Genomic DNA, 16060 nt, shown 5'->3' on the forward strand with positions numbered 1-16060 from the left:
GCCAGTCCCCATAAGGAGAGTCACCCTGCAGCAGGTATCCATGGATTCCCCCTTGTCAATTCTTGAAGTGGACACAAACTAATGAAGTAGCATAGTTAATATTTTATTTTGTTTGTATTGACATTCGCCTGGAGTGAGCAGAGCAAAGCACACAATGTGTACAAGGAGAAGTTGCCTTCTTGTTGCCCTTCACTCTTAAATGGAAAATCTTCTCTTGCAATATCTTCTGTAGGGTACTTCCCGGGCACGAGTGAACCTCTGGAGGGAGGCAGCCGTGCCCAACCTGCAGCTTGGAAGTCAAGTCGTGGTGACCCACGTTAAGGGGTTCACCGCATACTACGGCTTTCAACTGCAGACCACGAACTGGTCGAGAATCGAGGTAATTGTCACTAGGTCACAAATGTCACACTTTATATATTTAAAAATTGTTTAAAAAAAAAAAAAAAAGCCATTTGTTCAAAAAGATCCAATTGTTTCAAAGACCCAGAGAAATGTGTTGATTGTTGAAGAACTGAGACAAACCTCATTTATTATTTTAGTGCATTTCAACAATTCCAATGCTAGATCTAACAAGCATGTGTGTTAAGTGCTGAATTTAATAACTATTCAATTGTTTATTTTTAACTTCAGATTTTATTTTTAGATATGTGACATTTACCTTACACACAAGATCATGATCCTCTTTTGTTAACAGGAGGCCAAGGCACCAGAGAAGGGGATTCGGGTGTTGGGGGACCTGTTAGACAGAGTTCTGTTTTTGTTTGTTTTTTTTTAGGGATGGAGGGGGTGATTTTTGTTGTCATAGTGAGCATGTTTGTGAATAAAGTTGTGTGTTATAACAGTGGTTCCCTGGTACTTGAAAAAGTATATTCTCAACAGAAACCCCACACTAAGCTACACCACCTTATGGGAGATAAGACCTCTTAACATACTCACTTGCTTGGCTGTTTTTAATCATGCACTCTCAAACCAATTTTCTTTTTCTTTTTTCCTGAAAATGTTTTTTGACACCATTTAAATGTACTCTTTCTAAAATGTCTGCAGAAAACCCCAACTATTTTTAAGATAATTCTGCTTCGCTATGTAAACAATTTCTATGCAGTGTTGCAGAGAACAAGTGTTAACATTGAAGATTTAGGTACGTAATTATTTGAAAAGCGCCTCTCTCAGACCAGGGTCACAAAGCACTTGAACAATACACATTTAAAAGGCCAAGACAAAATGGAGACAAACACAAAGGCATGCACGAATAGGTCTTCTTGAAGGAGTCAGACTCCAAGATGGCAGTAATGACGAAAAAATATGTGAAGATGTTGTAGATGAGGATAATGATGATTACGTCCATGAGGGTGATTATGATGATGAGAATGAAAAGGAGGATGAAGATGAAGATGACGATGACAATTGTAAATGAGATTTACATCCCATGATATAAATGTATCTAGTACAATGACACATCCCATAATATAATTGTATCTAGTACAATGAAACATCCCATCATAGAATTGAATCTAGTACAACATAACATCCCATAATATAATTGAATCTAGTAGAACGGAACATCCCATAATAGAATTGAATCTAGTAGAATGGAACATCCCATAATAGAATTGAAGATAAAAAAGAATGGAAGTAGTAGAAAAATAGTGGAAGAAGTAATAGAATTAGTTGATGTAGCAGTAAATGTATAAGCAGTAGAAGATGGAGAAGTAGTAAGAGTAGGAAAATTAGTGTTAGAAAAAGTAGGAGAATAAGAAGTAGAAGATGTACAAGTAGCAGAACTATTAGTTGACATAGTAGAAGTAGAAGTAAAATAAGTAAAGGTAGTAGTAGCTAAATTAGAAGTAGAATAAGGAGTAGTAGTTAAAGTAGAAGTAGTAGAAATATAAGTATCATTTGTAGAATAAGTAGTAATAGAAGTAACATAAGTAGTAGAAGTAGTAGTAGAATCGTTAGTAGAAATAGTGGTGGGAGTTGTATAAGTAGTAGGAATAATAGTAGAAGTAGTAGTAGAAGAATTAGTAGTATAAGTAATAGAAGTAGTAGTATAATTAGTAGTAGAAGTATAATTAGTATTAAATGTACAAGTACAATTATTAGTAAAAGTAGAATTATAAGTAGTAGTTGAATTAGTAATAGAAGTAGTAGAATTAGTAGTGTAAGTATAAGTAGTAGTAGAATTGGTAGAACTAGAAGTACAAGTATAAGTAGAATTAGTAGTAAAATAATATGGAGTAGTAGCATTAGTAGTAGAAGTATAAGTAGTAGTAGAATTAGTAATAAAGGGAGAAGTATAAGTAGTAATATAATTAGTAGTTTAAGTAGAATTAGTTGTAAAGGTATAGGTAGAATTAGTAGTAGAAGTAGTTGTATTAGTAGTAGTAGAATATTTAGTAGTAGAAGTAGAAGTAATAGTAGAATTATTAGTAGAATTAGTAGTGGTAGTAGTAGAAGATTTAGTAGTAAAAGTATATGTAATAGTAGAATTAGTAGTAGTAGTAGTAGTAGTAGGAGACAAAAGTGTTTTTAAAGTTGAATTAAGTTTCCAGGTGTGAATAGATGAATGTTCCTGAAGGTCAAAGTGGATGTTGAAACATGAGTGGAAGAGGTTAAGGGAAAAAAAGGGTAGAAAAAAAGGAATAGAAGAAAGAGTGGAAGAGATAAGAGGAAGATAGAACATGGACTGCATTTCGGGAACGAGCAGAATTTATAAAAGTTTGAATGGTTCAAACCGGATAGAATGTGTAGGAGGAGATGTACAGTGGAACAGTGGATCTCTATAGTGTGCAGTATTACTGCCTTCAGTATTCACACAATAAGACGCAGAGAGACACAGGATCTCAATATTCACACGATTAGTCACAGAAACCAGAGAAGGTGTTATACTGCCCTCTACTGGCTTCAGTTGTCCTTTAAATATCACACTAAAAAATAAGTGATGCAAGTTGTGGAGACACGACAATACCTGCCACTGCCACTGGGAGGATCTCTGTGCTTCTGGAATTGTGTTCATGTTTTTCAAAGCTGGAATATTCATCACAGCAGGTTTGAACTCTGAACTTTAAACTTTGAAGAAGTTGTGTTTTTGTTTGTGGAGTGAGCATGTGTCCAAGCATGACCAAGTTTAAAAAGGCGGTACAAAGACATGGTTTTCACGAGGTAAAGGGAAGAAGAAGGTCGTTAACAATGGGGTGTTTTTGATTTATGTATTATTTGTTTACTCTGTTTCATTTCCATGTTGTAAATATGTATAATGTAAATATGTAAAAAAAATATAACAGTTTGCTGTTATTAATTGCGTTGTGGATCAGGGGTACGTCTAAATAAGCTTATGCTTCAGCCTATTGCTTTTTGGACATATGGGTTCATATCATTATTGTTTTGACTTTTATTGTTTTGACTATCTCTGTTTCTATAATCTCATTGGTTTTGTTATATTGTTTCTTATGGATTTACACATGTTCGGAATAAAGCATTCAAATCAAGTAAAAAACAAATCAAATCATGATTAGGAAAAGAAGCTCCAAGATAGAAGTAAGAGCAACTGCATTATGACACGTATAGAATAATGAATAACAATGAGTGTTCATGATGATAGAGACCCTAACGAAAAAAGGTCCAGAGTTACCCGTCCTGTCCGTTCTGACTTCCACAGGCTTCTCTCTAAACGCCACTTCCTGTGAACGTGTCCGTTAGATTTGCATGTCTGAACACCTGCAGGTCATTTTACTGTACGCTCAGGCAGGTGAGACGACAAAACGGCTCATCGATAAAGTGGGTAAAATCAGACCGGATGCCTTCAGATTTATCTTCCTGATCAGGAGGAGCAGCAGGTTCCTCTCAGCCAATCTGAGCCGAGAAGAAGAGAAGCAGGTCAGGTGTCTGGTGAGCACCTCATCGAGAGCAGCCGTCGCATGACATCAGGTAAGACACTTTCTTTCCGTCTTCACACTAACTTTCATCTCCTCCTCCATGTGTTTGGATCTGCAGGCAACACAAGTGTAGTGATGATATCCATTTTTAAATAAAGTGAATAAAGTTCTACATTTAAGACACATCCATCATCCTTTTATTGAAATTACAGCTCACTCTCCCAATGGAGGCTCAAATTAGGGAGCGCCGACTGCCCTGTTGCCATATTTGACTGTGTTTTGGTCTGTGACGGAGTGTGTGTGTGTGTGTGTGTCCATGTGTGTGTGTGTGTGTGTGTGTGTCCATGTGTGTGTGTGCGTGGACGGAAAGCAGGTCCCCTCTGTGTATCACTCTTCTATTTATAGTGAGAACAAATCCCAGATACGAGAGGAATCCTGTTTCCACTTAGAAGAGCGAGGGAGGGAGGGCAGAGGAGAAGAAGAAGAGCGTCAGGAGAAGTGAGATGAAGCGTCAAGTTGTGTGTCCGAGTGTGTGTCCGAGTGTGTGTTCGTGAGGGATAGAAAGTACACTGGTGTTGCTGGTGTTACATTCTTTATCCTCTGCAACAGGTAGGTTCTTCTATTTTCTCACTTTTTGAAGCTTTTTACATCCATAGTTTTGACCGGTTTGGTTTTTAAAATTGACACTTTTATTTCTTTGTAATTGTTAACTGTCATCATATGCTATTGTTAGCATGCTAGCATATTACGCTACACTGTTGTGATATATACATGGAAGAATTAGGATTATAGTTTATTAAAAAAAAAGTATGTAAAACACATTCAGCTTTTAGCTTTTGAGACTGATATCTATGTTAAAACTGTAATATTTTACTTTACTAAAAATCAAGCTGTTAGCATGATATGCTAATGTTAGAACTGGCAATTTTATGATCCAAATCGTGACATCGAAAGCTAATGTTCATAGCTCAGCAAATTCATGAAAAGTATAATTGTTTTTTTAAAATAATAATAATAATAATAATAATAATAATAATAATTAATTATTATTATTTTAATAATTTCCTTATGGAACACTATGGTACAGTGCCTTTTTTTTTCAAATACAATTTTTTTTATTATAATTTCTAATATTAAAATACTAAATTAATTCTTATTAATAAAAAAAAACACCTTGGTATTTATAACTTTCAGATATTTGTTTCCTCAAACAGTTACTGTGTGACTGCAGAAGAAGTTGGGGCACAGAAGGAAAATTGATGTGACTTTTTATCGCCGTCATGATGAGATTCATCAACAGGAAACACAAAACCACAGTGTCAAAACAAGGGAGGAAACTAAAAGGATCAAACGTATTCATAAATTAACATCTGACCAAACGAAATGGCGATATTGGCAAAAAGCACGCTACAGCAACACAAATGAAATATTATAATAAAAAGGTTATTAAAACCAAAGACCCAGTTCAGCTTATATTTTTAAAGACAGTCATTCTTTTAATTTAATATTTATTGAAAACACCCTTTAGTTTATTTACTTAGCATAGAATGCTACAATTAGCACTGTCTCACTAGTTAACAATGGTGACAGGATATATTACATTTGCATGAATTATCATGTAATTATAAATAATAATATATTTAATTTACAGATTTAATTTGCACAGTGGGAATTCTTCATGTTCAAAATGTGGCATGTGTGTGTAAAAGGACATGCGGCGACAGCTGCCGAGCTACACTTACACCATGATGTTGTGTGCAGACATGCTTGTGTGTGTGTGTGTGTGTTTTGTAAATGGTTGGCAGTCCAGTACAGATAAAACCCTCACACTAACATCACTGTGGTAATGGTCTCACACAGATCAACGTAACAGCTCATGGAAACTTCTGTCTGTAGAAGTCACTTGAGCTTGACTTGACTCGTCCTGAAACACCAGACGAGTCCTCGACTCAAACAAATGATTCATAAACATTAGTCCGACACTGTGGAAGAAATAGTTGAGGAGAAGGAGTTCAAGGCGCTTGTGAAATAATACCAGCATACATAGAGGGATCCGTAAAGTCTTTCTAATCGAGGCGAGTGCTGGTCGGAAACAGAGGCAAATTGTCGGGAAGTTCGGGAATGATGGTAAAAAAAAAAAATGTACTGAGAAAGGAATGGGAGGAGAATTGTTAACGTTAATGATGAGAAGAACACCAGAGTCTTTATGGAACATTGACATTACATTTCAAACATTCTTACTCAGGAAGAAGCTACGAAGTTACTTTGTAAATTATCACATGACACATAAAATAATCACATGATGTCAATATATTTTGATATATATAATTTTATATATATTTTTAAGATCACATCATTGATTGGAAGTGTTGAGAGGAGTCAGATGATCAGGATTGCTCTTGGATCTCATAGGCGAGATGTTAAGGGTATAACCCACCGGGGAAAGCCAGGAGATGCTGGAGAAACTCCGGGCCTGGCCTCTCCACCAATCAAGTGTGTTGCCTGTAATGTAATAACAAAACAGGAAGTTGAAAAAGTAAGCCAAGCCGAACCATGTGCGCCAACGTTAACTCTTGTGTTATCTCCGGGTCAAGGTGACCCAAAAAGCCCAGAGACAACACAAGGGAAACCTAAAAACATAATTGTTTTTGGAACTCTGGGTCACCTTGACCCTGAGACAACAAGGGGGTTACGGTAGGAACACCATCTTGTAATTACAACGTCATGGCAAATAACAAATTCATTAGATTCTGAAAAAATGTTCAAATGTAATTACAATGTAATGCACAAGACAGTGTTTCAACTCAATCACAGCTTTTAATGCCCTCCACCTACAATACTTACAAACATGATAATAAACTGTCATGATTAATTTATAAATCCTTATAAATGCATAATAAAGTCTTGTTATGGCTGTGTTTGTAATGCTTTACAATTACCTCTGCAGAGGGAGTTACTAGTTCAACTGAGAAAAATCTCTAAATTTAGGAAAATGATGTCACAACATGATCCAGAGCTTATAATCCATGTGTTTGTGTCTTCTCGTTTTAAATATTGTAACAGTTTATTTTGGTGTCTAAACAAGAAGGAGCTGTCTTGCCTGCAGTTAATACAAAACTCTGCAGCAAGAATTCTGACCCGCTGAAGTGATCTGATAAGACCTTTTTATTTGTGCTTTTCCCTGATTTTATGGCCCTCCTGTGTTTGTCTTATGTGTGTTGGCCTTTTACAGTATATAGTTTTAACTTTATATTGTTTTTGATTGTTAAAGCGCTTTGTGACCCTGCTCTAGAAAGGCGCTCTACAAATAACCTTTACTTACTTACTTACTAAAAGTTTTCAACTTTCAAAATATGTGTCTGGTGTTTTGTCTAAAATGGATTAAAAAATAAAATAATACACATTAAATACATCCATATACACAGGTCCCGTGATTAAACAATACCTCACATTTTGAATGACTAGTGCAGAACGTCTATACATTTTGCCTCCGGTTGCTTGACCCTGCTAAATAATTCAGAGAACAGTTCCTCTACCTGTCTTGTATCCGAGGGAGTCGCCAGGCAACTGAAACGCTATCCAGGGTTGAAAATATCCCATTGAAACACAGTGACTCACTCGAACCTGAATGTCTGCGATCTTTTGCAGGACAGAGGACTCACCTGGGCAATTATGTCCAAACCGTCGTCCAACGTCAAGGCTCTCCAGGTAAAACATCTCTTGAAAATAATGTCCTGCAACTTTTACTTATGCATAACAAAGACTCAAATTCAATGATAACATTTAAAGTCTTTATTTTTTTTTTGTTGACAAAGGCAATACAGAGTGTGCATATACAGGATTTCAAGGCTTCAGTAGTGCAGCGATTTATTGAGCTATGACTATTGACAGCTGGAGGCTTATCCACGCCCGTTTTAGCTTCAGTAAACTTTAATATGATCATATTCCGCTCTGAATGTGTCACATGACCACACTTGTCTGGGGTTTGCCAAGAACATGAAATGTGAGTTGGATGTAAACTCAAGTTTTTACAAATGGCTCAAAGTAAGTTCAGAGATTTTAAGAGTAAAAAAAAAAAAAGGTATCAAACTCGAAAGAAAGATTTCCTAAAAGAATGTAGGACTTATCTTTAAAGATCTTAACACCTAAGTGTTCAGTGAGCTGTCTACTGATGCCTAAAGTTCCTCGAACATGTTAAGGCTGAGCAGTTCAACTGAACCAAGCTGACTTTGAATAGAAAGAAGACTTTGAGTCCAAATACATTTTCTTTTCCCACAAAACCTTTAAAAAGATTGTAGATTGCGCCACCTCCTGGCCAAAGATAGGAACTTCTCAGCTTTTGAATTGAGTTGTGCTGATTGTCTCGACCCTTTACGCACACAAACCTCTGAACGATTGTCTGTTTGAAGCTTATTAAAAACCTCCATGGCAACCACAGCAGCTATATTATATCATATATGGAATATAGAATCAGTAACCACGTTTTCCACTTTGCACAAAATAACCTTTTCAAAGTGTATCTTAAAAATTCTTACCCCTCACAAAGCTGAAGTTAAAACAAATAATCATCACATTGCAAATGTTATCTTTATTCATAATATAAAAGCATAAGAAAAGGAGTTACTGTCAAGACGTTTACATTCTAGCAGGAGCTGGTGTGGAGGTGAGTTTAAGGTGGTGAAAACATCAACATGCATTACATGTAACCACGAACACAGTTTGGACTGATTGCTGACATCTTCTAGTTTGTGGAGTAAGCCATCACGGTGCATGTGGGGTCATGTGACATGTTTCAGACGTTGTTTGTATGAATGGTTGAAGGCCGAAGCAAATGGCATCATTTAACCATCAGTTTTGTGAACTTTGCTTCGATCCCATTATTTCATTCACGGAGATTCTTTTCTGTTCTCACTGCCATGGAGATATTTCAAAATTATACATTTCTGTCATCACAGTTGGGGCATGTTGTTGGTACAATACAGAAAACATTTTGTCCATATACATCCATATAAAACGTTTTACTTTCCTTTTCCATCATGTGCAGAATGGCTTTGAAACAAGATACATTAACATTTGCACAATATGTCAAAATAAATAGTACACCGTATTTAAAAAAAATAATAGAGTATTTGATCAAATATATCATTTAATAAGTATTTTATATTATTATACTATCATTATGATTATTAAATATTCATGAAACAGCATTATAAAACTGCACATTTGTATAATAAATGAAACATTGCTGAAATGATTGATCAAACCATGTTTCTATTCTATTAAAGTTAATTTAATATGATTTTAAATATTCAGTTGTCAGGTAAATAACCAGAGAACTATGTCACAATTTGAAAAATAGAATTGTTTTATATTAAATAATTTAATTTTTTTAACCATATAGATCGTCTGAAGACGTTTTACAAAAAAATAAATAGAATAATAATAATCTGAGCAGATCAAAGTAGGTCACAGTTTACCAAAAAAGTTACACATCAAAGCAGAAATACGCGTTTAGGGTTTACGGGAGAAAGAAAACAGAAGCCGAATCTCAAACATTTACAGTGAAACAACAACTTTAGTTGCACCTGGTGAGACTTCAGAAGACGGTTCTTTACAGCATCACACACTTTTCCACAGAAAACTAGCCAAAGCATTATAAGTTGAGCTCACATGCTGTAGTGTGACACGAAACAATCACATGGTCGCCTTCTGCCACGACATGATCAACACAAGTGTATCAAAAAGGGGTGAGTTTGGCTTTTAGCAAACGTAGAATATTTGTCAACTTGTGTTGTGGTAAGGCCTCTGTGATGGAAAGGAAGTCGGTGTAGCATCAGATTCATGGAGGAGGACAAATGTTTATTGTGCTCACAGAGAGGATAATATGGAAAAATAAAAAGGTTATTTAATGGTGTAAACATTCCGAAAGAACCAGGAAAGATCTTTGTAAATGAGCCTATAAAAAACAAAATGAAATGTCTTAAAAAGAGAGTTGCAAAAATTAAAAAAAACGAAATGTACACATGTCTTTTGCCTCCCAACAGCTCTCTATAGGGGATACTAGTGATGGGTTGACAAGCCCTCATTACACTGCATCAGTTATACAGTGGCTTTTTCAATAGAATTCAATTCAATATAACATGGCACCATTTCTAATGTGGGTGCAATGCAGTGGTTCCCAACCCCCGTTCCAGGGACTGGTACCGGTCCGTGAGGCATTTGTTACTGGACCCCACAGGAAGAATAACCATTTGTATAATTGATTTTTCTGCGTGATTTTTGTGTTTTGTTTCGACAAAAATAAAATTTCTTCCAAAGTAAATCTAACTTGTGGCTCTTAACATGTCAAGACACTTATTTGAAGTTTATTTAAAAAAGAAAATGAACCTGTAAACTAGTGAAAATGAGTGAAACACAAACTTTATACGATTTATTTAAACTGTTTTTATCTGATGGTCGGTCCGTGAACATAATGTCGACAAAATACTGCATCGTGGTGCAAAAAACGTTGTGGACCCTTGATCAAGTAGACCTTCAAACTGTATCATGATACAGTATCAGGTTACTCATGAGGCCTCATCAACCCATCACTAGTAGATACACAAGACTTCATTTTCTGTAGCATCCGCAACACAAATGCATAAATTCATTTCAGCACCGCTCAAAATATATATATATTTTTTTCGTAAATGACCACATTTCATGTGTTTATTAACTGTCAATGTCGTACTGACCGTAGCCAGACATTATATCATTACTGTTTAAAGTTGGACTTTTGCCGTGCACAGGCTTTAACATCATAACAACAAAGTCTTGAAAACGATCTATCCCGTGGTGACATCACTGTAGAAGTAAATTCTTCTAAAGTTGCTGAACACTTGCGTTTGCAGCGCATCCAATGGACCATTGGCTTGTCTTCATGAAAGAGACTCATCATCTGGATGCTAATGGACTGGATGATGGATCAGCCAGGCTAATCTCTAGCCTATAATTCATCACTTTCTTCTCCTCTGCAGGTTGATCGTAAAGAGTCAGTGACACGTTTGGAACTATGCATATAAAATGATTAGAAAATTATCATAAACCGTCCAAAAAGTTGTAAAATGTTTCAGTTAAATGCTAAATAAGTGAAAAGCTAAATAAGATCTGTCATTGTTAAACAAGTAGATCAGTAAATAAATATTAGAATAAATACTTTACGCGACATCTGGATTTTGAAGTCTCTCCTGTAAACAAATATATTTCCCAAAATATCACCATCTTTTTGAAATTTAAAGCCAGTTCAGAAAACAATAGTCAACAATGGTGTGTCTTTTACAGACATCATTTCACTGCAAGCAGTTCTGAGGGATCATCACAAACTTCCAGTTTTCGAGCATCAGTATAGAAACTCGCCAGTACTTTTTTTTGTCCATGTTTTATGGTTTAATTGAAGTACACATACTGCAGGTTAAAACCATTGGGGGGGGGGGGTTCAGTTACAAGATCAAAACAATGAGCAAAGGATTTATATTTTCTTCCATTTTTTGAATCCCTATGACTATTTTTTTATCCAATAAAACCACATCCTTGACAATATCTTTGTCAATTGGCCGCTATTCCTCTTGTTGTGTTTTGAAAATCTCACGCTAAAACCCACCCTTTTAAATGGATCCCTGTGATTTAAACACCAGTAATTCTTCTCATCGTCCTGTTGAGAATCCTGTCAGTCATCATTTCCTAGTTTTGACCTTTTAACCTACAGTAGTTAAATTGCTTTATATCACTGTTACAATGTTGATCAAACATGATTAGAAAAAAAAGGAAAAAGGGAAAGATGAGAGAGATTAGTCTTAATACACTCTGAAAATGAGTTCTTGTTCAGAAAACGTGATGACAGAAAACTACTTCATACAGTTTACAAACTCTTGCAGGACCAAACATTCATCACACAGTCAAATATATTGCAGGGTTGAAAGAGGCCTCGTGAAATAATTGTTTTATCGTGGACTTTCTTCTTGGATTCACATATTTGTCAGACTTCTAACGTTGAATATGACTCAGTTAGAAGCAATAGAAACATGAACTGTGTTTAGTTGTATGAGGTCTGATGGTTCACTCACACCTCCAGGGGTAAACCATCAGCAAAGCTAGTTAGAGGACACCGCATTTACTTTTCCTCCTCTTTACACACTTAGTGGCTTGATATTTACAATTCTTAGGAGTGAAGCAAAGCTGATGGGAATCAATCTCCGCTGTTGTAACAAATACATTGGTAACAATTTCTCATTGGCTGGTCTTGCTGTCCTTAAGGCGAATTTGAACATCCCGATGGGAGCTCTGCGTCCGGGGGCGGGACATCCTGTCAGGAGGAGAGAAGAGACAGCCGACACAGAAGAGGTGAGGAAATACACAAGAACGTGCTGAAAACGGCTGAATCAAAGTATATGTTTCTGTTTGTTAAAAGGAAGTAAATACAAACAGTGGCTTCTCATGTTTGCTCCCATTGTTTACATCAATACCTCGACCTAAATCTTTGAACAAAAGAGTTGATCTACCATTTAGCTGTGGTTTCAATTTTGAGAGAAAAACATTTAGAATAAACCCATGAATCACAAACATGGCTGCTTTTGATTGCTTAGCTGAAAGAAAATATCTGGATTAATGTTTGATATAACAGACTGCTTCTCTTTATTCAAAAAGTTCTCAGGTTCTTTGTACTAGCATGGCTACTTATTTTTGTTGTGATGTTTAGCAGAAAAGCTGATTTTAACAGATGGATGAATGAGTGTAAGCGAAGCAGTTTCAGACACACATGTACAGTATGTCACGTAAATTTCAGTCTAGATCACAGCAAAAAAAATAACAACATGAATGTGTCTTGAGTAAAGTAAGTAAGTAAGTAAGTAAGTAATTTTTATTTGTATAGCGCTTTTCCAGACTAGGGTCACAAAGCGCTTAAAGTGTATACTTTAAAGGGCGAGATAAAAGGAAAAGCCTGAACAAATAAAAATGCCTTAAGAAAGTACATGAACTTCTATTTGGAATTTGACTTTTTGAATATATATATTTTCATCTGCTTTTTCTAATGGTGAAGAAATGTTATGGACACCTTGAAACACATGATTTTATGTGAACTCTTGGACATGCCTCACTCAAATGTATGCCCAGGTTTAACAGAATCAGTGTACCTCGAAATAAAGAAATATGACACAGATTTCCACCAGAAGCAGGAAGCATTGAGCTGATAATAAGATAAGAGCTGATGCTTGGAGACAACGTTAGAGACAGTTGGACTAAGAATGTTGGAACAAGAGGAAGACAAACATTGAGAATATCTGAGTGTCGTGACATGAAGATGACAAGTGTGGACTAGAGGAGCATCAAGATGCTTCTATTTTTCATGCATCCCGCAGGTTTCTTCTCCGGAGCTGCCCAAAGATGAAGTGCCGACGCCGGAGGAGAAGAAAACATTACCCGGTGCTGTGAAATTACCTGGTCCAGCTGTCAATCTATCAGAGCTGCAGAACGTGAAAAGTGAACTACGATGGGTGGACAAAGAGTGACTGGAGGTGAGGGAACATTTGAACGTATCGCAGGCATGGGCTGATGATTTGAATCCCACATCCTGGAATAAAACCACCGACACTGTGGAAGGACATGCAAACCAAAGAAACCCGCATTTAGATTTGAGCATTAAACCTGCATTAATCTTATAACATCTAATATTCAGTTTTAAATATTTAAAAAAGGTTTAGTAGCTAATGCATAATTGCATTTGTACTCATAAACTTGGTGATGCCCTGTTAGTCCTTTACTATGTTATGCTATAGATACTCTTGTGTTTTGTTGTTGTTTAATTGAACACATCATATGTATTTCTTTAAGTTTTGCTATAATAGAATACTTTTTATTATTATTAGTGATATCCAAGGTCAATACAAGGATACATTATTATTTTCTTTGACAGTAGAAAATTGGTTAATTTTGATTTTTTTTTAATGTCGTTTTTGAACAATTTAATACTTTGTTCGTTGTTTTCCCAATGACCAAAATGTCACCGCAATCATTTAATAATATAAGACGAAGTCTTATTGAACCTGTAGTTATAGCTTTGTGCCACAAGAGGGCAGTGTGGGCTACAAAAATAGACGAGTTTGAGAGTGTGTGAGTGTGTTGAAGTGGGCAGCAGAGCTTGAGTCAGTCACTATTTATAATGTACCAGTGTGTGTTTGTGCATATGCGTGTGGGAAATGATGAAGAAAGGTGTAAGCATGGATTTGTACCTCCATGGATGACCACATGACATACACAGCATTTACATGCTGGAAACTTTTCTGCGTCATGTGAGGGCTAGAATTATTTTTCCATTTTTCTAATGATCAAAACAGTATGTTCTTCTAATCTGTTCACGTTTTGTCTTTTCAGACAACTTTTAGTAGGTTATGTTTGTCATTTATTCCTATTAAAGAACGTCAGATAGAAGGATAAGCTGCTATAGGCTCGAGTCTAACAGCAGGAAAAAGGCTCCATCCAGGGACATTTAACTCAGAGCCTGCGGCACTTTATGACTTGGAGCCGCGTGATTGACGACGGAAATAAACCGACTGTGTGTCAGAGCAGGTGAGAACAAGAGAAGGGATATAAATGCGGTGGATAGAAGGTCAATGCGGAGATAAGCGCGTGAAGGAGCCAGACGAGTCAACATCTAGAAGTCTTCGCAGCCGCATCATAGACATGAGATCATCTTTCTTTCTGCTGCCGCCGAGAGATTCTGGAGGCTCCCTCACACTCTGTTTTTATCTTTCAGCTGCCGATACTCACGACTGTCAGCTGGTGGCGGATAACTTTACATGATCTCAACGTTTGTAAAAAAAAAAATGAAGAAGATTATGTAGAAATGTATTTTTCAGGTGTGGAGGAGAGATACCACTTTTAGTTTTTGTATTGTGATTTCTGTGTTTCAATGCAGGTGAAAAGAGTGCACTTTTCAACATATATTCTGTTTATAGTTTTTTTCTTATGAGACACAGATGCAGTGCTGACACACACCTTCAATAATGAATATATTGCACAGAACACTGAGCTAAACTCTTCACCACGTCAAGTAGCAAAAATAACGGCTCTTCAAACAAGCTAATATATGAGATCTTAAGGTCCAAAATTCCCACAAAAACAGTTATGTCTATTGAGAAAGTCAAAGACATGTCGTGTCAGTTGTGTGTCAGCACTGCTCAAGTCATTTTGCCCCAAGTGATGTTAGGTTTGAGACCATTTTTCTAATCTTATAAGGCTTTCAAACCGACAACGACTGCTGTCAACAGACTGTGTTCATGGAGGGCATTGAATATGTGGCTTTGTAGCAATAAAATGTTTTATCATATGTTTGAGCCATTTGGACTTTTATTTACCACAACACACAAGAGATAATTGTGGTTTAGTCACAACAAATCCATGTGTTTTACCGAGGGTCGTCACACACATACGTACACAAAGTGCTCCACGACAGCATGTTTCCATCACCACTTCACGAGTCAACACACACACACACACACACACTTGAACACAATCGGGCGGAGCAGCTGACGCTAAGTTTAGCTTCCCTCGCCCCGATGCACTATCAACTGTTGGGTGTTACAACAGCCGCGCACACGGTCTTCACATTGTGTGGGCAACATTGAAAACACTGCGAGCCAAAAAAGAATCTGCTCCTCTTCACAAGTAGCCTGGATGTCGTGCCAGTGCAGCTATATCTATAACACACACCATCAAAGTCTAAAGTTAGACGATCAGTGTTATTCATGAGGTACATGTGAGGGCGTGTGCACGACACCGTGTGAAGGCAGTGGCGTATTTATAGCACACTTCATCGTATTCACAGCTCACTGGTATGTATGCACTGTTGATCCTGGATTGTCAAAACTCAAGGCTCGAGGGCTAAATCCGCCTCGCCAAGTCCTTTGAGGGTGGCCGACAAGAGCTTCGAACACTTGGTGATGTCATCCCCCAAGAACATCACAGCGCTTTACTTCGAAAAGGAGATTGTAGATGTCAACAGTAAGAAAGACATTTGATGAAACATGGATATAATGTATGAATACATCTGGGGTGAGTGAGGATTCAAATACACTTAATAATTCATATTTTAATATTTTAAATATCATAGTTGGGGTAGATGTACTCAAAACATCTATTTAAAGTACTTTTTT

General features: G+C 36.6%; 2 protein-coding genes across 2 annotated transcripts in view; one reads left to right on the forward strand and one right to left on the reverse strand.

Moving 5' to 3' along the window:
- The first annotated feature begins 4344 nt into the window (after positions 1-4344).
- Positions 4345-15234, forward strand: smpx (small muscle protein X-linked). The gene is made up of 5 exons (XM_087789406.1): positions 4345-4481; positions 7521-7580; positions 12165-12251; positions 13268-13423; positions 14662-15234. The coding sequence occupies exons 2-4, from the start codon at positions 7545-7547 to the stop codon at positions 13415-13417; spliced, it is 273 nt and encodes a 90-aa protein (XP_087645532.1). The 5' UTR covers positions 4345-4481; positions 7521-7544; the 3' UTR covers positions 13418-13423; positions 14662-15234.
- Positions 7717-16060, reverse strand: part of cnksr2a (connector enhancer of kinase suppressor of Ras 2a) — a 67562-nt gene continuing 59218 nt past the window's right edge. Inside the window, exon 24 of the mRNA XM_087789405.1 lies at positions 7717-12213. Within this exon, the coding sequence (XP_087645531.1) occupies positions 12160-12213 (54 nt within the window). The 3' untranslated portion in view covers positions 7717-12159. The remainder of the gene's footprint in view (positions 12214-16060) is intronic.

Source organism: Callionymus lyra, chromosome 4, assembly GCF_982586985.1.
Source record: "Callionymus lyra chromosome 4, fCalLyr1.hap1.1, whole genome shotgun sequence".
NCBI classification, from domain to species: Eukaryota; Metazoa; Chordata; class Actinopteri; order Syngnathiformes; family Callionymidae; genus Callionymus; species Callionymus lyra.

What these genes read in the sequence shown, in the direction of transcription:
- smpx (XM_087789406.1), top strand. Translation starts at nt 7,545, where the DNA reads ATGTCCAAACCGTCGTCCAACGTCAAGGCTCTCCAG. An exon ending in CCAACGTCAAGGCTCTCCAG is followed by an intron (nt 7,581 to 12,164) that starts GTAAAACATCTC and finishes GCTGTCCTTAAG; the next exon opens with GCGAATTTGAACATCCCGAT. An exon ending in AGACAGCCGACACAGAAGAG is followed by an intron (nt 12,252 to 13,267) that starts GTGAGGAAATAC and finishes TGCATCCCGCAG; the next exon opens with GTTTCTTCTCCGGAGCTGCC.